This window comes from Pteropus medius, unplaced genomic scaffold (assembly GCF_902729225.1).
Source record: "Pteropus medius unplaced genomic scaffold, Ma_sr-lr_union100, whole genome shotgun sequence".
NCBI classification, from domain to species: domain Eukaryota; kingdom Metazoa; phylum Chordata; class Mammalia; order Chiroptera; family Pteropodidae; genus Pteropus; species Pteropus medius.
Window position 1 is genome coordinate 6,808,702 of NW_024345601.1, and position 27,229 is coordinate 6,835,930.

At 33.7% G+C, this 27,229-nt stretch overlaps 1 protein-coding gene across 1 annotated transcript in view; it reads right to left on the minus strand.

Annotated features, from left to right (window-relative positions):
• Nucleotides 1–27,229, minus strand: part of MACROD2 (mono-ADP ribosylhydrolase 2) — a 1,804,338-nt gene that overhangs the window by 722,487 nt on the left and 1,054,622 nt on the right. The window contains exon 6 of the mRNA XM_039874459.1: nucleotides 524–645. Within this exon, the coding sequence (XP_039730393.1) occupies nucleotides 524–645 (122 nt within the window). The remainder of the gene's footprint in view (nucleotides 1–523; nucleotides 646–27,229) is intronic.

Sequence of the window (27,229 nt, forward strand, 5' to 3'; positions counted from 1 at the left end):
ATAATACATGTTGTAAAAGAAAAGCAGGTGAATAAATACCTCCAAATCCAACTAGAGAAGACTCCCTTTCATCTCAGCCTACTGGTAAAAAAAAAATAGATTAAGTCCACATTTTCTAAACTCTCTGTCTAAATTGATAAAGCTTAGAAGGAATGTGGCATACCCAACTACAGAATACTAGTTTAGGAAGAGGAAAATAAATCTAAAAGAATAACAACTGTCAAGTAAAAACACACACAGTTTCTTCAAAAGATAATGGCAAAACGAGAGAAGAAAGTAGATGAGATGGTTCCGGTTTGGGGATTCTAAATTGTTCATGATGTTTTAAATTCCAAAACATCATGAACAATTTAGCAAATATTTAGGGCATATGAAAGAGTGGAGTCATGATAACCAATAAACTACATCATTTACTAAAGATCCTTAAACTTAGTTTTCAGAATTTTGGAAACGGTTGGACAAGATCGATTTCTAAAATATAAATGCTGAAAAAGAATAAGAAATAAGGAACATAAATACTTACAACTGATCGAATGTTATTTTCTTTCACCAGCTTCAGAGATGATTTATAGCAATTTGCAAGGTCTTCCTTGTGGGAACCATTAATATGGCCTCTTGCTATTGGCCCTACAGTATGGATGACATCTATAAATGCAAAAGGAAGGAAAAATAGGATAAGCGAGATATTTTTCACTTTTCACATAATTGGTGCTTTATTTATGTTAGGTGTTTGTGTTGGAGCCTGGAGACAAACAAGCTAAGAAATACTGATGATGCAAATACTTCTCTGGTAAAAGACTTTACATAGTACAGCCTCCTAAAGTAGGCAATTTTCAAGGAAGGTGATAATTGTGAAAAGGAATCCTCTATCAATAAATTATTCCTTCGTAATTGTCCAGATCCAAGTGAGACATATTATAATATAAGATGTGAATAATTGGCACCCTGGGAAAAGACAAAACTTTATTGGGAAATAAACGAAGAAATAATTGCCTGAAAAATAAACGTTCTGAATTGACATGGGGAGGTAGAACCAATGCTATACATCACTTTACTTGTAAATAAGACCATAGTTTCAGGCATTGTACACAATAAACAAGGGTAAACAAGGGCAATTTCTGAAAATATGCCAAGAGAATTTATAATAATCAGCAATAACCTTGAAAGAAATAATTTTAAAACATTCTTACCAATTTTAAAGTATGACCTACCGATTCTTACATACATGAGGAGTGCTAGGGATAATAGTCCCAGATAACTACCTAATTTCTACTTTTTACTCTAGCGAAACTTTCAAAAAGCAATCTATACTTTTCTACCTCTATTTATGTTTAAAACATAAACCTGATTTTTCTTTTGGCATATAAAACTAGCCATCATGATATCTTTTTAATATCTATACATACACAAACTTTTAAATTTTGAATCATAATGAAAAAGAACTCTCTTAACTTTAAAGTCAATAAAGAGTATTAAAAAAGTGAATTTTAATCAAATTAGTTTAAAATGCCTTAAAACTCCTGCTTTCCAGTCTTATCTGTTAATCTGGATGATTAGCCCATTTCACTGATGTAAGTAACAACAACTAATAATCAACTTTGATAATTCGCTTTCATATTGTTAGAACATTATAATGAAATGAAATTATTCATGTTGGCTAATCAGTACCACTTAATTTAAAAAACAATGATGAGGGAATAAAAACAAATTATGAAAATTTGACTGTGTTATAGTTTTAAATTGCATATGAAATTTAAACAGCAGAAAATAAGTCACTAAGAAAAAAAAAAACTTTGTAGATTGCTTGCTAAATGTCAAGATATTACTTGATTGATGTTTGAGAAAATCCCCCAAATAGCAATTTCAACTTTTACTGTAAGGCAGTATCAAATCATTATCGGATAATATTAAAGATGATATCTTGTGATCAAAATAGGCAGCAACGTCACCAGTGAGCTCATGCAGATATTATTTCACAGGCAAACGTGATTTTAAAAAAGTGAGAACTGCTATAATAAAATGAAAGGATAAAAGGGGATTAAGTTGCATTTATCAAAAAAAAAGTACACGATTTTTTTAAAATAAAAGTAACGAGTAAGAGTTGCATATATTGAAACAATACAAGTACTGTATCCTATGTAGTAGTTTTATATATTTTACAGTAGTTTCTGTTTTACATGAAGAAGATTGTAGTTAGATTTATGTTCCCCTTTGTGGCTACTTGTTGTTTGTGCCCAGGTATGATAATTTGACAGGGCAACATTTCCCAAAGTGAGTTTAGTAAGATAATGGTTTAATGGTCAATTAAATTTGGAAATCACTGGGTGAAACTAAGTCAAACCAGTTACTTTCATGCAGGATCTCTCTGGACATTTAGTGTCTAAGGGTACATTTTGAGTCTCCATTTTGGGAATAACAGAATGCTCTGTTTCTTAAATATGTTTGACTACTGAAACCTGTGTTTTGCAGAGCACCTCATGGGACAAAGTTTCTGCAAATTAATCTTTGGGAAATGTTCCAGGAAAATTTGACATCCTCTTTGCATTGCTGAAGGTGAAGTCCATGTTTTCGTTTTTGTTTTTTCCCCTCCTTCCCCATTGCCTCTGTACATCAGACACTTAACACCGAAAGGAACAAAGGGCTGTGAACTTGGTTTTCTTATTTTATGGATGAAGAAGCTCATGAATAAATGCCTGTTACCTGGGGCCATAAAGATGTGTCTACTTGAGCCAAGTAAAAACAAGGCTTAGGGGCATGAATGGGGAGAAAAGAGAGAGAAAGGAACCCATGAGATCAGGAAATAGTGACATAATAAATGTTTTTCTTGTTTTTTTTTTCTCTTAACCATCAATGTCCACATAAATTAAATAAAATTTATGAAAAATTATTCTTTGCATTTCTTCAGTTCTCCATTTAAGTTAAAAGTCTAATAATCAATAAACAAGAGTCTCAAACACCAAAATATTAATCTCTGTATTTTATGCTCTATACTACATTTGAATGTCCAAGATCAAGTGTTATTACCAACCAACACAATGACCTCTCAGATCTACAAAGCTGAAGGTGAGTCAATGTGATGCTCGAAAATAAATTCCCTTTGTTATTTTAATTGTTCATAGTCCATGTGAGTAACTCTTCTACACCAAGGAGTTTCTCTTTTTCTGTTATTATAAAATTCAATCAGGAATCCTGCCTTCTAATTCCATCTCCAGGCCTTACTCACTGAGTATCCCAGATGAAGCCATTATTTTTATTGGTCCCTGCCTTGGTTTCCTATCTGCAACGCAAATCAGCTACCTTGATTATCTCTGTGGTCTCTTCTGTGCTGTGTGGCATTACTAATATTTAACCTTCTAATGGAGACAGATGGAGTACAGAATGATGCCTGTAACGTTAAAGGAAACCTCAAACGTGCTTAAGGGCTCTCGAGCCTTGTGAGTCTAAGTATCCATTTTTAATGTGAATAACATTATAGACCTCTCTTTTACAATAATAACTTCAGAATTCATTGATTGAGAATAAATTAGGGACAAACAGCCATTACATCTTTAATGATGCTTTGTATTAATTTATATTTCATTAAACACAATAGCACCTTCACAGGGGTTATATATATGTGACATATATATGGACAATGCTTTATTTTTCACATAAATGTGTGGATGATCTCATGGCATATATAAGATGATGTAAACATAAGTGTTTAATTTGATTCCTGGTGCATGCAGAGGCTCAAGAAATGGTAATCATTACCACCAGCATCAACAGCAGAAGCCCAGGTATCTTGAACACATAAACTGAAATGACAGAAGGAGGCTCTTCGACATTTACTGTTATATTTTTATCATCTCTGCTCTGGTATGGAAAGAACACTAGACCATTAGATCTAAGATATGATTATAAGTCAAAAGTCCCAGATCTGTACTAACCAGTTGTGTGACCTTTGCAAGTCATCCTCCTCTTTGCGCTTCCATATTCAAAGCAAAAGAAGGAGTAGAATTAGATGGCCTCTAAGATTCCTTGCTGCTTTTAAATATAAGTCCTCCTCTGCACGCCTGTGAAGAATCGATCTATATATTCTAAATAGTCTCATTCTTATCCAGATAAATGAGCATCGGTCATGGTTTAAATTTCTCAAACATGCTTATACAATGAAGTACAAATTGGCCCCACCCCCAGAAAGAATGTTTTAACCATAGCTATCAAAATTACAAATGTAGACTCCTTTTGATCTAGTAGTATTATTTCTCAGAATGTATCCTATAGATTATATGCTTACTCATATGCAAAATGTCATTTAAACAAGTCATTCACTGCAACATTGTATATAATAGACAAAGATTGGGAAGAAACTAAATGTTCATCAGTAGGGGACTAGTAAAATAATTGTATTTATACAATGAAATATGTTATATGAAAAGGACAATGAAGGCCTTATGTATGGATATGGAAAGATATCATAGACATATTACAAAGGAAGGAAGGAAGGAAGGAAGGAAGGAAGGAAGGAAAGAAAGAAAAGAAAAGAAAGTGAAGAGTCTATGGCCATGCCACCCTGAACGTGCCCAATGTCTGATCTCGGAAGCTAAGCAGGGTCCAGCCTGGTTAGTACTTGGATGGGAGACCACCTAGGAATATCAGGTGCTGCAGGCATTAAAAAAAAAGAAGAAGAAAGTAAAGAAAAGAAAGAAAAAGATGCAGAGTAGTATGATATTAGCATGCTACATTAGTGTGAAAATATCATAGGTGTTGGAAAGAATACACGTTTGTTTTAGCTAATCCCTGCATAAAACACCTCTGGAAGGAGCAATTAGTTAATTGCTTGTTACCTACTAGAGGAGTAGTGAAAACTGCAAAGATGGAGGCAAATATGGGAAATAGACTTTTTAATATTTACTTCTTATATTTTTGATGTTCAAATTATATGAATACATCTTTTATGCAAAAATTAAATAAAGTATTGAAATAAGGAGTATATGGCTTATTAAACCATGTTTCCTTATCCCATTTACTGCGATAGGTAAAGACTATTGATGTGCTTTTCAAAAATGATCTTATATCACAATAAGTATAAAAATACTCTTAAGAGAGATATAATTCCAAAAGAGTTAACAGAATGACTCCACTAGGTGTATCTTTCCTTCGTTTTGCTACTCTCAATTATCTCACAATATAAAAGTTATTTTCAGATAAAAATAGAATTTAAATGACAGACAAAGGGACATTGTTTTCATATGTGGCTAGTACCTATCTTTAAAATTTTACTATAATTTTAATATGCAAACTGAGTACTACATACCTTATGGTGGAAATGTAATACAAGGATATACTTCTTAGGTATCTCAATGACCAAAGAATTTTGAATAACAGTCAAGAAGTTTAAGAAATTAAAAAAAAACAATATAGACTACTTAATCTATTTTTTCTTATTCAAGAGGCGCAGAGAGGCAGAATAATATGCTTAAAGTCACAGATCAATGTGGGAAGACACAAATCACATTGACAGTATGAATAAACTTTTCCCAAGGTGACTACTTATTGAAAGAAATGACACACATTTGTATATATAAATTTCAGCACGTTTATCATGAATTCCATTATTTGAGCCTCGTACTTTGTATACATGCAGATACTATTTAGCTATTGCTGTGTAAAATAATACTCGAAACATGGTCATAATAATAAAAAATTTATTATATCTTTTGTGATTTCTCTGGGTCAGAAAGTCTGAAAGGGCTCAGCTAGGAAGTCTGACATAGGTTCTCTCGCACGGTTGCAGTTAGTCTGTGGCCAGCAGTGGAACAGTGGCGAGCTATAACAGCTTAAGTCTGGACAGGACTTTCTTCCTGTTCATGTAGTCTCACAGACTCTCCATGTGGGCTAGTTTGGGTTTTCTCACAGGATGGGGGCCTCAGAGAAGTCAGACTGCTCACGCAACAGCTCAGAAATCCAAGAACAAGTGTACCAGAGGTGGGAGCTGTGTCATCCTTTATGACCCAGTTTTGGGAGTCCCACAGGGTCACTTACCACTACCTCTATTACTTGCAACTGTCATGTTCATTTTAAGTGGAAACACAAAGACCCCACCCTTGATGGGAGGAGTAGAAAAGAATTTGTGAACATATTTTAAAATATTTAAAATGCAAGACTCCCTGGACGCTTGGGGCTTTGTTCTGCTTAGCATATTTTTCAATTACAAAGTCTTGTGATAGGTAAATAAGAAACCATAGAAAAGCTGATATGATTAAATCTACTGTCATGCAGCCACTATAGAAAACTGTATGGAGGTTCTTCAAAAAATTAAAAATAGAATTACTTTATGATTCAGCAACTCCACTACTGGGTATTCATCTGAAAGTACTTGAAGATATTTGCACTCCCATGTTCACTGAAGTATTATTTACACCAGTCAAGACATGGAAATAACCTAAGTGCCATCGATGGATGAACAGATAAAATGTGATACACACACACATACACACACACAAATATTGTTTAGCCATTAAAAAAGAAAATCTTACCATTTGTAACAACAGGGATGGACTTTGAGGGTATTATGCTAAGTGCAATAAGTCAGACAGAGAAAGACAAATACTATATGATTTCACTTACACTCGGAATCTAAAACAACAATAAAATAACAACAAACAAAAAAATGAACTTATAGATACAGAAAACAAATTGGTTGTTGCCAGAAGCAGATGGCAGAACTAGATGAAAGTGATCAGAAGGTACAGACTTCCAGTTGTAAAGTAAGAAAGTCCTGGGGGTGTAATGTATAGCATGGTAACTATATTCAATAATACAGTATTGTATATTTAAAAGTAGCTAAGAAAGTAAAATTTAAAAGTTCTCATCATACAGAAAAAAATCTAATACCAGTATTGAGTTCTTAGAACTATTATCTTGATAAGAGAACTGCTGATTTAATAAAAAAAAATCAGAGTTAAGATTAGAATGAGGTTAATACATTTATTAATTGTAAATATAATCTAATTTAGAGATCATAGTGTGATTGTAGCTCCTATATAGAACTGTTTGTTCCAGCACCAGTACTGTTGCTTCTTCTGTCTTAAAATCTGGCAGGAACTCATGGACAAAGGAAAAGGCAGGGATGGCTATTGGAGAATCAATATCGTATCTCCATATGAGCAATAAAAGTATTGTTTTTTCTATGAAATAATCCAGCTCCACATTCAAGAAAGGAAAAGCAGCTTTCATGTGTTTGAAGCTTTTTCCCACACAAGTGAGGAAAACCAAGAAAACAGTAATGAAATTTGTACCTTTAATCAATATTTCAAATACAACCCCTTGATGAGGTATGGAAAATGAGACAGCAGGCCCCTTTGTGCTTATCAGATTAAAGTGTGGCAAGACAAATAGAACCTGTTTTTGCTCATCTATTTCTGAAATCTATCAGTCTATAAATCAGCTCTTCTGTTTTGAAGCTATAACTACCTCATTGTATTCCCCCCACCTCATTTAATCCTAGAAAATTAGTCTGAACTATATAGAAAAGGAGGGTAGGATAGAAGATTTTCTTTAAAGGGGTTGGGGGCAAGAGCCTACTTTCATTTCCAAAAGTGTAAATTAAAAAATGTGTGATTGGAATCCCAAATAAATATTGAAAGCACTAGCATTATTTACAAAGATTCAATCAGACTTATCTTTGGCAAAACAAATGCAGCAAAAAAAAAAAAAAAACATTCTGCAAAAAAATATTAGCACAATGAATTTTAAAACAAATGAGAGAGCACATATATAGGTTGTTCTCATCGTTTTCCATTTGAGAAGCAACTGCGCTGCATTCGAACTATTAATGAACAGTCAGACCAAGTGTAGAATCAATTACATGTTGCTTTCATTCACTGCACTCTTGTATTCATAAGCATAATCGGTCCATCTAACAGACTGCATAATGATGCCATGCCCTGTCAATCATATTCAAATTGCATGAATTTTAAGAAGAAAACTAATGCATGGAATTAAATTGATTTTCTTTTCTAAAGCTACAACCACAAATCCAAGCACTAAAGGTATTATTTGTAAAGCTTATTGGCCAATATATATGATAAACACCACCAATCTATGACCTGAAACAGAATACTTGAAGTTCAGTTAACAGGAAATTGAATTACCACCTGATCGCATTACAAAGTAAATGCTGCTTTTTCTCTCCATATAGGTCAATGTTTTCATATACACATTTTCAAAGCTTGTTTTTATTATATTTCAAGAAACAATCAATTGTCCATAAGATGTTCCTTTTCAATCTGCAGCAGACATCAGTTAGAATGTATTTCAGCTATTGCTCTGCAGCATGCTTCTAAGTTTGGATTATTCTCTCACACATTTCTTCAGCTGTATGATGGATTTCTTTCCATGTCCAGAAAGACTACAGTCATCTAACTCTTTGAAATAAACTAGCAGTCACCATGTTATTTTCTAGTCCATTTTCCTATGAATCTGTGAGTTGACCTTCCCCTCCGCTCCTGCCCCCACTGTTTTTAGTTACAAAGAGCTTTTGGTTTACCTCTCTTAGCCTCCTTGGTGCTGTGGTTTCCTGAACAAGATATCCATGTCTTAAGATTAAATATGCAGTTGCTAAACAACATTTGCATTTCTCAGCTGATAAAGGCATACAGAATACACTGTTAAAGCTTGAATGAATACACCAAGCTCAGTTTGAGATTTGATCCCATTTTTATGAGAATGTAATAATGTAGCCATATTTTTGGACATCATATGCTGATAATATGTTTCATGCTGTAGTGGCTTCAAAGTTGTGAGGTTTTAAGCTTAAGTTATGAAGTTTAAATTACTAAATATTATCTGAGCAATTTCTACCAAAATGTTGTCTTCTATGTTAAAAAAGAAAAAAAGGAAGGGGCAAAGCTCATCTTTAGTTGTTTATTAGCTCTCCTTTTCATGCCAAAGATCTATGCAAGGTCAATCCTATTGATGGGACTATGTCCTGTTTCAGTTGGAGCCTTACACTTAACCGTCCATTTTCAACAGCACAGATTGAAATTTATGTAAAGGAGATATCCGCGGTTAGCCATTTATAGAACCTTTGAGATTCCACAGGGTATTGGGGGGTATCTGCATCACTACAGCATTATTTCCAACAGAGAGGGGTCTGAGAGAGACTGTGGGAAGCTGAATTATCTGCAAAATTCCAACATTCACATCATTTTAGAATGAATCCAAAGAGAACATGTCCTAGAAGGAAGTGAGTCAAAAACATGGCATTTCTCATGCTCCAATAGCAGGGGCGAGAGGAGGTGGAGGTCCAGATAGACAATATGACTTTTTCAAAGAAGATAATAATAAGATCTTTGTTCTGGTTCAAGTGATGGCAGTAATTTGCAGTCTTTTCAGAGAGTTGTAAAACCAATACTTTATTAAGACACAAGGGAAAAGCAGGCTTTAAAATCCTATGTAGTGGGTAAAAATAAATGAATGCTACTTCCCACTCAATGGTAACTTTACAAATGCAGAATCTAGGCTAAGACAAAAGTGTACAGAGGGGTCAATGTCAGGACATGCAGGCAGATGCTAAGGTTGCCTGTGCTTGTTTGTCATCAGTCTTCCTTTATAGCTCTCTTATCACTGCAATTCTGGACAAGAAAGACGCTACTGCAATCATTTACTCAGTCATTAATTCTGTCCTTTATTCAATGAATATTTATTGAGAATTTACTATATGTCATATACATAGAGCAATTGCTCCATTAACATGCACCAAAAAGGTCTTATGCTTTTTTGACTCCAAGCATTTCCTGGTGTCGAGAGAGCCTCTTCATCTCTGCTTCTCAAAATCTTTCCCATTCCTTGAAACCCAAGGAGAATTTGCCTTCCTTGAAGATATGATTCCTGAACTCCAGTACATAAATTAATTTTGAACTAATTTCTCCTCTTTTGGTCTCCAATATCACTTATATTTGATCATTTATATGATTAACATCAACAGTTCTGTACTCACAACCAAGAAGATTCCATCAGTCTGAAATCTCCAATAATACAGCCTTCTACCTGAGGAGGCAGAGCATTTCCTGTCATTGGAGACAATCAAATATGACTATATAAATGCTGTGAGATTTCTTCTAGTTCTGTGATATTATGATTCTGTGTTTCCTGTCTTCATATGGAGATTCTATGTTTCTGCTGTAGGAAACATGATAAATCTATGTCTGAGTTGCCCATAAAGCCAATAACTCTATAGTAACAGTTGCTTAAGGGATAATTAGTAAATTTGTGGGTGATTAAATAAAAGTTGGCTCAATATAACCAATCTAATCAGAAATGATATACCGTATTAGAGAAAAAAATGAGGTAGAAAGGATAATCTAGACCGGGCAAGCAATGGAATGTAGTTAAACTGGTTCAGATCATTCAACACAAATTTTTATAGAACTGAGAATTTGTTTCTTCACAGAAAGACTTAGCAAAGCCTTATCAAATATTTATTAATACCTACCTATAGATGATTTTTTTTTAAAAAAAGACTCTAACATGATCACACTCTTTTACAAAAGGTAAGAGAGTCTTTCCAAAGACTTATGACAGAAAAAAAATGTGTCGTGATTCCTTTGCCTTTTTTTACAAGAGATAATAAATGCATTTTCTAAATGTGTCATTTCCCTCATCTGCATATAGCTCAGTTCAGAATAAATTTGCTTTGTTCTAGAGATTGGTTTTGGCTCTCAAATCACAAAATGAAAAATGACAGATTCTCTTCATATCTTCTCAAAAGATTAATGGGATCACTGTTCACATTTCTTTAAAAAGTGACATTTGGGTATAATGAACTTACTTCTCCATCAAAATAAACCAGGTTTAATTTCTCTCTGAGACCGATGCATTCCTAGGACAGTTCTGGACTACAGCTAGTTATACCTGTACTCTCATTTAAGTTCTACTCTTATGATATACACATGCACAGTAGGCTCTATGCCTAATTTTCTAAAGGAATACCCATATTTAGGAAATGTAAATGATAAGGACAGAATATTTTTAAAAATTAGATTAACATAGATTCTAAAAGAAAGAATATGTGGAATATTTCTATACTGCAAAGTTATATTTTCATGAATTAACTTACAAATTTTAACAGTGAAAAAAGGAAATGAAAACAGGATATGAAAAAAGGATAAGAGAAAGTGAGAATGACAAGATATTTAAATAATAAGGACAATGTCACTAAACCTTTCCACAATGGGTATTTGCTTTAGCATAAGATGAATAGGTTGGCTTATGTTGCTCGACCCCAGAATTTGGTCTACATTCCCACCTGCTTCACAGAGATGGTTAGCTCCCTGTGCACAATAGCTGTTTCCAAACTTTTTTTATTTCAGGACTTCTTTACATGCTAAAAAATCATTAAGGACCCAAAACAGCTTTTGTTTTGGTGGGTCATATGTATCACACAAGAAAACAAGAGCACACATATACAATTAACTATCAGGAAAATGATTTAATCACATGTTATGTAGCCTCTGGAAAACTTCACTGTACAAGAGAGAGAGAGAGAGAGAGAGAGAGAGAATAAAAAATGCAAATACTTCAAAGTATATTATTATGAACATGGCACTGACTTCATCAACCTCCTGAAAGAAGGGTCTCCAGACCACAATTTGAGAACTGTGACAGTAGAGCTTCTTGTTGTGCAGATCTAGTAATTAAATATAAATATTTCCTAGCCTAATGCAAATGGACATCATTAACTACTTTATCTGTCCTTAAGGTTGAAGAAACAGACCGTGATTTCTTTCAATTATATAGAAAAAACCAGATGTACTGGACTTAAGAAACAGTATTTCTTTTCTTCAACTTTTATGTGACTTAAGGCAACTTTAAAAGAGTAATCTTAACTAAATGCAATCTTTGTCTATTTTTCAGTCTTTAGAATTTAGACTAATTTCTCTTTCCTCTTCCGTGAGATGGTGATTAGGTCATTTCTACTTATCAACCTCTTGAGAATGGAAGGGAGCTTCCATGACAATGGTTTCACTTCTTCGTGCTTCTTCCATTACAGAATGAGTTGGGAACTACTAAAGGAAAGAAGAACAGCTAATATCAAACCAGGTTGGCAGGAATGAAAAGGGAGGTAAATAATTCAAGAAACTCAGAGGTAAACTGAAAGATTTTGATGATGGTTTCAAGGTGGGTGAGAGAAGAGAAAGGGAAGAGTCAAAATTGATTCAAAGTAACTTCACTCTGGGTGACTGTAGGGATGACAGAAATAGAGAAATTAGAATAACTATTAAGGTCTGAATTATTTTATTGCTTAATAAGTCTTCTGAAAATCTATCCTTAACATAAAAAATAAAATTCAGAAGAGAGCCAAGAATAAGAGAAGGATCAAGAAGAAAAACATATAAAAATTGTACAGTCGAAGATAATTAATTTTCCTATAACAAGGCGGCCATTTAAAAATATCTTTTCCTCCTTCCTTGCCTATTTTGGGTCTGACATAGAATCACTGAGAGGAAGAGAATAATCACCGAGCCTTTCAAACATAATTCATTGTGAGACTAAGATTCAAAGAGGTCTACATGTGCCTTTACAAGATTGTTTAGTGGCAACTATTAACGTAAAACCATTCAAAGAAAAAACCAAGAGTACTTTCATAATAACTCAGATGCCAAAAATAAAATGTTTGCATGGAAACTTTGATAATTAAATAATGAATATCAAATTTTAAAAGAAAGAAATACATATAAATAAATAAGTAACATCTGTTGACTGATTCTCTAGTAATATACTATTATATAGGCCAATGTATAAAAATTCCCATTTTTATTCAGAAATGAGGCCATGGCTAAGACGATATGATAATATGACAAGAGAAATAAGAAGACTAAAAACATGGGCAGATTTAGTGTGAATAAGAAAATAATCATATTACAGAACAATGTCTAGTGGTATCAGAAAGAGATGGTCACTAGATTGTATAGTTATAATTAGATAGCATAATATCAAGAGAAGAACAAGAAAACAAGCCGTCATATCCCAGTGGAAAATCACACTCACCAAGTGGTGAACTTAGGCGAATTACTTTTCCTTTTCTGCTAAAAAATGAAAAAAAAAAAATTTGCTTCTCACATTTGTTATGGATAATAAAATTTGTATTATATGTGAAAACATTAAGCACAGTAAATGGCATTGTAGTAGGTGATGAATTCTGACTTGATTATCATTAATACTTGTACATAATTATATTCATAATGTACATAAATAGGATAACAGTAGCTCTTTCAAATTTAATTGTATTTAATCATTACACTTTCAAAATTCATAAAAATTCATATTAACCAATTATGTCAGAATTTATATTTTACTGACATCTTTGCTTCCACTTCTTGGATCCCTGGTCTTCTCTTCCTTAAACTCAATTATTTATTTATTTATTTATTTATTTATTTATTTATTTATTTATTTATTTATTTATTCCCAGTATATCCTTCACTAATTCTTTCAGAGATGGTCTGTAGCTATGAATTTTCAGAGTCACTGGATTTTCAAATGCTTTGTTCTCATTTCTGAATGCTAGTTTTCCAGCAAATATAGATCTAGGTTCATATTAATTTTTCTCTCAGAATTTTGAAGATTTTGCTTCATTCATTTCATGAGAAAAAGCCAACTGATCTTTAAATCTCCACAAATAAGCTGGATTTCTTTTCCTCTCCAGAAGCTTTAGGGACTTCTTTTTTCTTGGAATTCTGAATTCTGTGTAAGTTCTTTCAGAACAAAAAAAAAAAATTCTTTTTCCCTTTTAGTTATGAAGTTTTTACTACTCTTTCATTTCATTAGAATTCCTAATAGGTGGGTTTTTATATGTCCGGGGATAAATCTCAATTGTCTTTATTTTCATTCCAATATTTTCTCAGCTGTACATTCTAGAGTATTTTCTTGACTTAGTTTCTGGATTGGTAAGTCTTAAGCTGTTTCCTTTCCATATGCATCCCTTCATTTGAAACTTTTGTTCATGCTGTAACTTCCAAGAATTTTTATTTCTCCCCCTCTCATTGGAACATCTTTTCTAACTTCTACATGTATCATAAATCACTCTTTTCTTTATCAGACTTTTTTACTGGATAGAAATCCTTTTATTGTCTAGGCTAAAATGTAGTAATAGCTATCTCTTAGTGGATTTGAATTCACTTAATGTACATCTTCATACTTCTTCATACTTCTATAGCCCTATAAAATTTATATGAACAAGATACAATTTTTCAATCATCATTTTCAATACTTTCAAAATGGAAGCGTAATTTTGGATTTCGTTTATAAAAGTCATCATGAGGAGGATTATTTTAAAGAGTGGAAAAACTTTTGAGAATACTTTACGTTATATGAGATAAAATAAGGTTATAAAAACTGACATTCTAAAGAGTGATGTTAGAATTATAAATAAACTTAAAAAGACTATTTGAAATTTTATCACATTTTTAGTTCTAATTCAAATAATCCCTTGGCAGGGTAGCAATATTAATAATAAAAAAAAATTAGTAATGTAATTGCTGACTTAATTACACAGACATTTTAAGAAGGAATGTATCCCTCATGTAGTTAACTATGGAATATAAAAATTGCTAAGCCTGTCACAGTTTTTATTATATTAAAATATATGATTTTATTGTTCACTATGATAAAACAGCATATATGACTGAGTTGAAAACACACAAACACACACAACACATAGAATAAAAAGAAATATATTCAGTATTTTCATAACTCAAAATATATCCATTCACAACATACTAGCTATTTCATAGTGCTTCTTTTAGAACTGATGACAACATTGTTCCAAGCAAGACCTATTTTAGACCTCACTTTTAAAAATATTATACACATTAAATAAAAACAGATTACATGTTTACCAGAAGAGAATAGTTCAAATTTGAAGAGCTGTTTTTAGATACCTAATTATTATGTATTAATATAAATCCTATTTAAACTGCTTAAACTAACAGGGATATTTATTTTTGCCCTAAACATTAACTTTATATGCCATGTTACAAACTTAGTTTTCCAGAGATATTTCAAGCAGAAATACATCGAGCAGCTGAGTTATTTTCTAAAGTATCCTTGCTGTGCAGCATTTCAAATACACAGAGGACAATATCAATAACATGTTCTGATAGTGTTTTAACAGTTTCAATGCTCAATTCATTCTAAAAGCCTAATATCTTAATTCTCTTTAATACAATAAGTGAACTGCAAGAGTGTATTTGACACTGCTATGCAATAAAAACCTTAAAGAACAACAAAATTAATCTTTCAAATGGAATTGTTATAGACAATTTTATTGATAGAAGAACATAAAAATTTCCATATAATTAAAACAAATATCTTTGCGGGGGAGGGGGCAAGGTAGATAAGGGTAAAGAGGGTCAAAAAATAAAAAATAAAAAATAAAGCAAATATGCTATTTCTTATCTTTTAATATTCTTACTAAATGGGGAAAACTTCATAAAGAAAACACAAATGCAATCGATTTATAGAATTTCATGAAGACAACTTTGGCCCCTTTTTTAAGTGTTTACTCTGGGCCTCAGAATCTATCCTACTCTGGAAGAATACGATGGCATTTCTCTAAACGGCTCAAGTTACCAGTGTCCTACACACAATCAGAGAAGAATGAAGCCATAGTTGCTCCTGGCCTGGGAGATAGAGAAAGCACAAAAGGCCAGAAGAAAAATGAAGGATTTTCCTGTTGTTGGAAAACAAAAGTCCTTTTGGAATTTTCTTGTGATAGAGCATTTCCCTTCTTGGGGCATGGTTGGCTGTATTTCTAGCTTCTGATAAATCTGGCTTTATCACATTATTCCAGTGAAATCTCTAAGGACCCATCAGAGATACTGGCCCTCTTACAAACCATTTACTTTACTGATATCTTCCTCATTGTCCCTAATGATGTGCTTCTACCAACTTGCATGAATGCCTTCACTCAAGCAATAAAGCTTAGAACAAGAGGAATGAACACCCTACTTAATAACATATCCCAGTTCCTCTCATGCCAACATATTGGCACTCTTTCACTTTTATGGACTTGGCTTATCCTGAATTTTTTTTCTATCCAGAGTGAACTCTGTGCCAGAGATTTTGACTAGAAGAGAAGAAGCCTCTGAAGAGTTTGGCAAGAAGACCACCCTATATGTATGGCTTTTGACTATAGCCATGTTCTTGTTGTGTGCCCTTACTTATCCCTAAACTTTCACTGTGCCAACAAACCATCTTCTCCTTTTGCACCTCTTAGAAATCTGAATCAGTGGTTCTCACACTTGAGAGTACATCAAAATCATCTGCAGAGCTTGTAAAACAGAGGTTGCTAGGTCACACTTCCAGAGTTTCTGATTCAGTAGGTCTGGGGTAGGTGTGGGTGGGGACCAAGAATTTGTGTTTCTAACAAGTTTCCAAGTGATCCTAATAATGATGATCGAGAAACCACATGCTGAAAACTACTAGTCTAAAACAATAGTGGCAGCCTACTGCTCTCTTACCAATATTATACCCAAGTTTTCACTTGGCACCCAATATTCTGACCTTGATCTTGCCAAATGGATTCGCATACCAACTGTACCCCAGTTATGAATTTTGACTTACATATTATGTTAATGCCCTTGTTCTGTTTACCTGTGTGCCCTCTCCTTTTCTGCCATGCCTTGTTGTCACACACACTGACAATCTATAGTTTTAAAAGTTTCTGTGTAGATATCCAAAGCAAAACTTTGTCTTGTCCAATCTCTAGTTCATATAAATTACAGCAAATAGCCACAGAGATAAACATATTTTGGATAAAGGGTGTAGTAAGAGAGCTCAGCCTGGATTAAATGTCAACAGAACATTAATTCCATTATTGAGGCATTGATTGAAAATTATTTAAATTATAAGAAAATTAGAGTGTGTGTACACTAATAGTGAGAAGAAAGAGAGTTTAAAGAACATATGCTTCTGAGTTAGGTCAAAGAACAAACAGGCCAAAATAAAGAAGAAAAGCTAAGCAGGTAATTTGGACTTTGATTAAAGGAGAGGTCAAAGAAAAAAAAAAATTTAAATGGCTGTAAAGAAGATTTATGAATGATCAGTAAGTACATGAAGAGATGTTCAACATCTTTAGTTATCAAGGACATGCAAATCAAAACAATGAGCTACCACTTCACACCCACTGGGACGACTATAATTAAGACAGACAATAATAATTGTTAGTGAATATGTGGAAAAATTAGAATCATCACGCTTTGGTGGTAGGAATGTAAATGCCATTTGGGAAAACAGACAGGTCCTCAAAATGTTAAATATAGAGTTACCACATGACCCTGCAATTCCACTTCCAGGTATCTATCCAAAAGAACTGAAAACATACGTCCACACAAATGCTTGCACACAAATGTTCATAGCAGTATTATTATAATAGCCCCAAAGTAAAAACAGCCTGAATGTTTAACAACTGATGAATAAATCAAATTCATATCCGTACAATAGAATAATATATAACCATAAAAAGGAATGAAATACTGATACGTGCTACATCATGGATAAACCTCAAAAACATTATGCTAAATGAAAGAAGCCAGGCACAGAAAGCCACATATATGATTGCATTTACATGAAATGTCTAGAATATGCAAACCTATACAGATAGAAAGTAGATTAGTGGTTGCCAAGAATGAGAGTATGTTGAGAAATGAAGAATGACTACTAATAATTATTGGGCTTCATTTTAAGGTGATGAAAATATTCTGGAATTAGATAGTGGTAATGATGATTGTACAACTCAGTGAACATACCCAAATCACTGCATTATTCACTTTAAACACATGAACACACACACACACACACACACACACACACTCACACACACACACACACACACACGAAATGGTGTTGGGACATTCCAGGGAATTCAGGTACATGGTAGTTAAAACATATTTGGTAAATGGATGCCTGAATAGCTGAAATGGATCATTAATATTGACTATGTCCAGAATATGAAAAACATAAAAGGCAACACTCTACAATAAAACTGTGAAAACAGAGTTTGTCACACTCTGCAATCTGTCTAGGGGGCACCTAGAGTGCAATTGTAAGGCTCATAGTTTTTCCACTAGGGTCCCATTGGACAGAGCCTCTGTGACTGTATTTTCTACCAATAACTGGACAAAACGCACAGCAAAGAGAACTACTTGCTACTCCAAACTGTTTATGAATGTAAGGACTGAGAGCCACTTCCATTTTTCACAAAGTCTGTCTGGATATTTCAGTGTAAGCTAGTCAATTGTCCAAGCACTCAAAATACATCTTAAGGTCATAAATAGTTAGCAGAGGGAGGCATCATTTTCAGTGATGCCTGAAATCACAACTGTTCAGTTCTCCATTAGGAGATCTGGAGTCTTTAAATGTGGTTAGGCTAGCTAACCACAGAGCTTATACCAGAAATAGAATTACAAAGACTCATCATATAAAGTGTAATTTTTGGTTTTACACATAAACCCTATGAAGAACCATTTTTTGCATGAAAAAAAAAATGTAGGTCAAACACATGTAGGCAAAAGTTATCATCTTAGGAAATTAAGAAGATCCATCCCACATTCTTTCAGGAAGATTTTCAGAGTCTGTATGTTCTGGCCCTTGTTTGTTTGCCTTCATCATTATGTAAAAGTCAGAGATTTATGTGTGTTTATGCTTATGCATGTCCAGTCAGCCTCATGCACAGATATCTCTGTGATATGTCTTTAAAAAGACACATTGAGAAGGTTGCTGCATCCACTGCTGAAGTTTGGTATTTGAACACATCTTTCTCCCTGTCTCTCCACCAAACCTGGACATTGCCTGTCTTATCAAATCAGACGACTGGACTTTCAGAGACACTGAGACTGTACAAAGAAAATTACAGCTATTCTTCAATAAATGCTTACCATGTGGCAACCACTCTTCTAAGATTATTTTAATCTTTTCCTAACTTTAGCACTGACCAAGATCTAGTATTAGAAAACATGAAAAACAATGCAAAAATGAGCCAATTTTGAATCAAGACTGAGCAAATGGACTTCTCCTTATTCCTCTTGCTAAATGCCGCTAAAAATCCTAGACAATGTTCAGAAAATATAAGAAGACTCTAAAAGGTGAAAAGAAAAAGGCAAGCCTTGCGATCCAAAGAATGGCACAGTGGTGAGTCCCTGGGTTTCCTTTTTGGCTTCATATATCCTGGACTAGTTATTTGGAGGAGCCAGCTACCCCAAATAGCCAACAAGAGGAGACAAAAAAAATCCCCAAGAATAACATACTCTTTCTAGCCAAAACAAACAAACAAACAAACAAGAAAGGATAACCTCACAAAAAAGAAAGACAATAAGTGTCCTACTCCAACAAAATACCGCAGACAAAAATCGGCTCCATCTCTTCTCCTGTCGGCAAAGGCCATGTGGGGAGCCTCGATTTCTAACCTTGCCCGGCAGTAAACAGGTGTTCTCTGCCCCAGGTGGCATCAGAGGACAGTGAGTGGGAAGTCAGAGATTTCATCCCTAAGTGGTGGTAACAAGCTCCTCTCCCTTATGTGAGGACCCTGGACTTTCATCCCCACCTACTCCAGGATGTCATAGAAGACCAGGTAGAAAGCTAGAACTTTCTTTACCATTCAGCAAACCTCCCACTGCTGTGTCAGTGAAGGCTAACTGGGGAGCAGGAACAAGGCAATCCTCCTCTTCCTTGCTGGATGGTATTAGCTGAATCCCACCAGGAAGCTAATACCAGCAGAAACATGTCACTTCTTTTTCTCTGGAGTGTCAAAGGAGGCTGAGTGAGAGTCTGGACTTTCACTTCCAATTGGCAGTAATGAGGCAGCACCCCCCATTCCTTTGTTGGGGTGGTGAAGTGTCAGAGCAGGCCTCCTAAGACAGTAGGTTTAAGTATAGAGTCTCATAACATAAATAATATAATAGAAAAGCACTCATTATACCAAGAACCAGGAAAATATCAATTTGAATTAGAAGAGACAGCAGACTTGACACAGATAATACAGATGTTAGAACTGTGTGACTAAGATTTTAATGCAACCATCATAAAGATACCTCGATGAACAATTATGAACACGTTTGAAACAAATGAATTAATAGAAAGTCTCAGCAAAGACTAGAAGATATAAAAAAACAAATGGAAATTTAGAACTAAAAATACAAGACTTCAGTGGCTGGGCTTGATAGTGTAATGCAGAGGACAGAAGAAAGAGTCAGTGAGCTTGAACAGAGAACTATAGAAATTACTGAATCTCAACAATAGTGAAAAAATAGACTTAAAAAGATGATCAGAGCCTCAAGGACTCATGGGACTATTACAAAAGATCTAACATTTATATCACTGGAGTCTCAAATAGCAGAAAAAAGACGGAGCTAAAAATGTATTCAGAGAAATAATGGCTAAAATTTAATAAAATTTGACAAAACATATAATCTATAGATTCAAGAAGCTTAGTGAATTCCAAACCAGGTAAATTTAAAGACATTCATACTAAGATACAGCATAACCAAACTTCTAAAAACTAAAAACAAAGAAAAATATCTTGAAAGCAGCTAGACAGAAATGAAACCTTATCTGTATAGGAGAAGAACAATTCAAATGACAGTGGGTTTCTCATCAGAAATCATAGAGGCCAGAAGGAAATGATACATTTTCAAGTGATGAAAGAAAAGAACTATCAAACCCAGAATCCTATATTTGATAAAATTATCCATCAGGAATAAAGGGGGAAATAAGGCTTTCTCAGACAAAGAAAAACTTCTGTTATCAGAAGACCAGACCTACCCTAAAAGAATAGCTAAAAGACAATTTGAAACAGAAAAACAGTAAAAGACATTTCAGAGAAATCAGAAAAAAAGAATAACAGAAAGAGCAAAAATATAGGAGAATGAATAAACAAATTGTGTTTCAAATAATAAAATACTACTGACCAGTGAAAGATAAAAAGCTGTTGATATGTGTGGCAAAGTGGGTGAATATCTCAGACCTTATTCTGAACAAAAGAAAGATCATACAAAGAGTACCTACCTATACACACCATGTGTTTCCACTTACATGAAGAACAGATAAAACTAATATATAGTAAAGGAAGTTAGAACAGTATTTGCCTTTGGGAGATGGAGATTCATTGGATTGGGTGTGAGGGAAGTTTCTGGTATGATGGAAGTACTCTCCATATTGATTGGTGTGTATACATTGCCAAAACACACCAAATTATATATTTAAGATTTTTGCATTTCACTCTATGTAAATTTTATCTCAATAAAAAAAGTTTCATAATATATTAAGCAATAGTTCCAAGTCTGTTACTGTTCCACTCTATGATTTTCAAAGAACATAAGTAATGGACAAATATCTGTAATTGGCAATTTATTTCTCTATTCATATATAGGTGATATTAAACATTTCACGGGATACAGCAAATTTAGGATCAATATTTGCTTTTCTAATTCTTTATATTTGAAAATGAACTATGTACTTAAGAATACTTACACATAAATCATGATTCTTTTTTAAAGAATCAAGAATTTGCTCTGTAGCAAAATAAATTGATTTCTTCATGCTTTCATCACACACATACACATGTAAAGCAAAGAAGTATCTTCTTATCAAAGTAGTTTTCAGAGGGATGTTTAAGACAATAATTTATATCTACAAGGGGACTATTTTCCTCCAAATTGCTTTACTGTCCAGCAAGAAATAACACAAAGTTGACTCATTCTCTGTGGCAGGCTATATTATCCAAATATAGCTACAACAATATCTTCCATCCCACATGCTCTTCTACGATTGTGACCTCGCCACTCCTTAATCAAAAGCTTGAGTATAAATCTCCTCCTAGAACCTCAGATGGCTGTTGTGACTGGTTTATGACCAATAAAATGTGCTGAAGTGATGCAATGAGACTTCAAACGGAAGGTGAGATGAAGCTTTACAGGTTCTGCTTTGGTCTCTTAAAATATTCACTCCCTGGATGCTCCTTCCATTCCTAGAGAAAATATTCTGTGCAATGCTGTGAGAAGCCAAAAGCATTCCAGTTGAGCTCATCCTGTGAGTTATCCCATTCCAGGTATCAGACATGCGGGTGAAGAAGCCTGCAGATGATTCTAGTTCCTAATTGTTCAAATCTTTCCCAGTAAGGATCCATACATTATGGAGCAGAGACAAGCCATTAGAGTTCCTATCACACAAAATCTGCAACCTAATAAAATAGTTGTTGATTCACTCCACATAGTTTTTGGGATGATTTATCACAGCAGTACAGAATTGAGACATTTTCCTTCAATTTGCTTAATTCCCTGAAAGTGATAATATGATGTTGACTCATTCTCTAATGTGGATACGATCACTTTTGAGTACATTACCCTAAGTACCTGAGGTTCAACATTTGATTTAACTTTTGGATTGACTTGAATCACGCTTTAATGGTATCGTAGTCTTTTTTTCAATATTTACTGTCACTGATTCTGATGACATTCACCCACCTGAAGCATGCTATGGGGCTCTCTCTCTCTGTCTTGATGTTTAAATTCCAACATATACCATCTGATGATATTGGATGAAATTTTGAGCCTCATCTGTAAAACTGTCATATTAATAGTTTATTCATGAGGACTCTTGAGATTATTAAAAGTAATGATTAAAGTATAGTGCATGGCACAGGGTCTAAGTCCCCAAATTTATAATCATTATTAGATTCACTCTCTCACACATATGGAACATTAATTTATCTGTAGATTGATTAAAGGTTTATGTTTCTTCTATACACTAGGGCTTTTCTGTCCCCTAGTATAAATGAGAGGGTTTTCAGCATCTCAATTTCTGGTGGTCCTTTACTCATAACTGGGGCTCCTGGAAGATTCCATGTCATTATTTAATGGAAGCTCTTTCTTTCCCAAGCATATAAAACAGCCGCTATAGTATAGAAACTCCCTGAGAAATGCCACCAGGAATTCCCATTAAAAAGTCTAATAAATGTTTTCCAACTAACACATTATGTTCTAAATTTATATGAACAATCTGAGCAAAAATGGTCTTGGCATTCATTTAATGGAAATATTACAAAGGCAAATTCATATGCAGGTTATTGGACAGTATTCATTTCATCATACAGGAGCATTTTCAAATTAGTTTCAGAAAAAGGGCACTTTACAATAAACTTTTAATTTCAAGATTTGCACGAGGTAAGGGCTGAACATTACAATAGGCCAGGTACCATGTCAGCTCTGATATATTACAACACTTCTTTATGAGCACATTACAATTCAGAGAACTAATAATAAGAAGTGATGCTGAGATGATGAATCGATCTATGCAATTAGAACTATTAGAATTCACAAGAGTCGGCAGGCAATAATCAAACCCTTTTCATGCTGCCCATTGCAATTATCTTTGCACTTAAGAATCAACAAAGCACATAATGACTTGTACTCGATTAAAGAATTCACAAGAAATGGAATTTTAATTAGCATGTAGAAAATTTGGGCCATTTATTGCTTTACAGGACAACAGATTGTGAAAACTAGTTGAGGAGTTAAAAACAGGCAGCAGTAATAGATGTTTGCTGATCATGGTGAGGAATTTGGGCAATGGAAATTTCCAATAACTCCCCTCCTCCCCTGAAATTACAATTAACAAAGTGAACGTACTATTGAGAATGGGATAAGCAGTAAGTGGATGGACTGTTGATATCATGGTTGATTGATAAAACAGATATCAAATCCATTCCCAATTTTTACTTTCCCAAATCACAATATTTCATAGTATTTACATAAACATACACACACACACACACACACACACACACAAATATTCACTCATACATAACCCACATTGGATTCCACAAATATCTATTAATTGCTATCTTTCTGTAGCAAATAAAAAATGTATATTTAGAAGAAGTGGAATTATTAATTCAATATGTAATTTTTTAAATTCAGTCAATAATGATTATGCTTAGTCAACTTGCAAATTTTTTGTTAACTATGAAAAACTGTTATGTAATGGCTGTTTGTTTTTAATAATGTTTATTTACAACACACATTCTCTTTAATGCATTTGATCTTGGTCAAGATTAAATTACCTTAGTTTAGTACATCTCAGATAAAAGTAATAGGCTTTGGCATTTAGCACATAAGTTAATAGAAATTCATTTTTGTTAAAAAAATTTCCTGGATATTAGGTAAAAGGTGCCATGTTTATAGATAGAAAATGTCAAATACCACTTTACAATGCAGTCAATTTAATAATATACTTCTCATGCTCAATTTATCATCTGAAAAGTTAGTCTAAAATACAAATAGTTGAGAAATGTCCACAATGACTGTTGCACTCTGTGAATAAAGGAAACAAACAAAGATTAAATACAATAGCCCTCCCCACTCAGTTCATAAAACAATCAGGAAAGTAAATTAATATTTACAAAAATAAATCATTGATTCAATCCCCAAACAAAACCAAATTTTACAAGAAAAATTCTGGAAGTCATTATCTGTATTCTATTTAAAAATCTTATTTAATTCATAGTTGAAAATTATGCTAATTTGAGATGTAAAATTTGAACATTTAAAATGTGGAAAGTATTAGAATAAAGATTTATCCAATGTGGCACCTGATATTTTAAATTTTTATAATAATTTTAAAAATTAAATGTGCAATTACTATAACAAGAAGTTGAAAACTTCCCCACTTAAACACCAATAAAGAATCTGTGGCAGGGACTGAAGTTTTCCACCACTACCTCCATTTTATTCTTTCATCTCAGTAACAGAAACTTAATATTTAGCTGAGTTTGTTACTGCCAAGGAATAAAACATTACATTTCCCAGCAGTCTTCATCGATAGATATGGTCATGTGACTAAGTGTTATGCAGAATCTTAGTAAAATCTGCAGAATTAGAATGACACCATTTTGCTCTTCTTCACTTCTCTTTTCTTTCCATATGCTTATAGTGAAATCGCAGAGATTTATTCTCTGAACCACAAATAGAGATTATGCATTGTGCCATTTTATAACTTTTTAGCATATAGAGTTTAAATAAACTGTAGAGTGCTAACAAATGCACAAAATTAAGGTTCCCACTGACCTCCTTAGTTAATGTGGTTTCACTTAGTGTTATATTACACAAGCTGTCTGAGCCATATGCCAATTTTACAAAGCAAATTATACACATTTTAAATCTACTTCCAGTGAGTGGCATATTTTGCTTAAGCCATTCAAAAATTTAAACATGATATGATCACGTTGGTGAACGAAACACGGTCTTTTAAAAGTTTCAGCAAACACTATAGTCTGTTACTAACAATGCTTTAATTTTTTCTCACCTTTGCCCCAACAAAAAAAAATGGGTTAATTGGGTGACAGGGTAAAACATTACAAAGAAAACCAGATGGAAAAATAAGGCGATGGCAATTTGACCCAAAAGAAGGTTGTTGACTATATAGTCATCAAAATAGCATGTAAAGTTTCAGTATTTAAATCAGTCATTGTTGAACTCAAGAGTGAAAAAACAAAAGAAAGGCCATCTGAATCCATGACGGTTTTTTTACTCCATTTCTCCTTTAAAACCAGCAGACATGATCAAGTACACTAATGATACCAAGTCTTAGCTGAAACTATGAAAGCCACATTTTTAAAGGCTAAGATAAAGTTGAAGACAGGTTTTTGATAAGAAAAAATATATATATTTTCTTATTTTTTAAATGATGATTTATTCTAATAAATGTTTTAGCATTTTGGATTTCACAGCTACAGTATAATTTGGCAACATTACAGGTTACATTTCCAGAACTACATTTTTCTATTTGACTTTCAGCTTCATTATTGAAAATAAATGCTGCATGGTTCTCTACATTTCTGTTTCTTGATATTGGCGGTAATGATCAGGTGGTGATAGTCACTTCTTTTTATGAATAAATGATAAAACGGCTATTTTGGTCCTCATTTTTCAAAACAGAGAAGCATAATTAAAATAATTTAACAAATGTTAAAACAGAAATAACTATCTAAAAATGAAAATGCAAGCTACAGGATAACATATTTTCAAACCATATATTGATAAGGGGTTAATATCCCAAATATATAAAGGACTCATATAACATAATAGGACAAAAAATAATTAGATTAAAAATGGGCAAAAGATCTGAATAGACATTTTTCCAAAGAAGATCTACAGTTGGCCAACAGGTACATGAAAAGGTGCTCAACATCACTAATCATAAGGGAAATGCAAATCAAAACCACAATGAAATATCATTTCTTACCTATTAAATGGCTAGCATCAAAAAGACAAGAGATAACAAATGTTGTAGGAGATGTAAAGAAAAGGGAATACTTGTACACTCTTAGTGGGATTGGAAATTGGTATAGCCACTGTGAAAGACAATATGGAGGTTCATCAAAAAATTAAACATAGAATTACCATATAATCTATCAAGTCCACTTCTAGGTATATATCTGAAGGAAATGAAATCACAATGGCAAAGAGATAGCTGCACCTCCATATTCACTGCAACATTATTTATAATAGCTGAGACATGACAACAACCTAAGTTGTTTATTTATGCCACAACAAAAGATAACTGGACAAAAAAAATGTTATACACATCGCGTGCGTGCACACACATACACACACACACACACACACACACACACACACACACTGGAGTACTATTTAGTCATAAAAAGATGCCAAACCTGTCATTTGCAACAACATAAATAGAGCTCAAGGGCATTATGTAAAGGGAAATGTGTCAGACAGAAAGATAAATACAGTACCATACAATCTCACTTATAGGTAGAATAAAAATAAGTTATCGTAAAAACAGATAAGGTCAAGAGGAAAAAGTAGGTAAATGCTGTGCTTGCCTCCTTCCACAACCACATCAAAATTATGACTAAACTACAGAAAAAAACATCATTGAGAACCACCTGAGATAGAGTTGAACAGAAGTCTATAATGAAGGGTATACAAAAGAAGCCATGTCAAGACTAGTAGGAAGAATGGAGATGCAAAACAAGCTGGTCCCACATCAGTGTGTGGCAATTAAAAATCGAAAGAGATATCTTGGCTGTGGAGGTCCCCCCTGAGGAGCAAGGGATTCCAGCTCCTTACCACACTCCACAGCCAAGGGTTCCACTGCCAGGAAGATAAGTCTCCACAACTTTTGGCTGTGAAGACCAGCAGAGATTGTGGTTAAGTGAAATGAA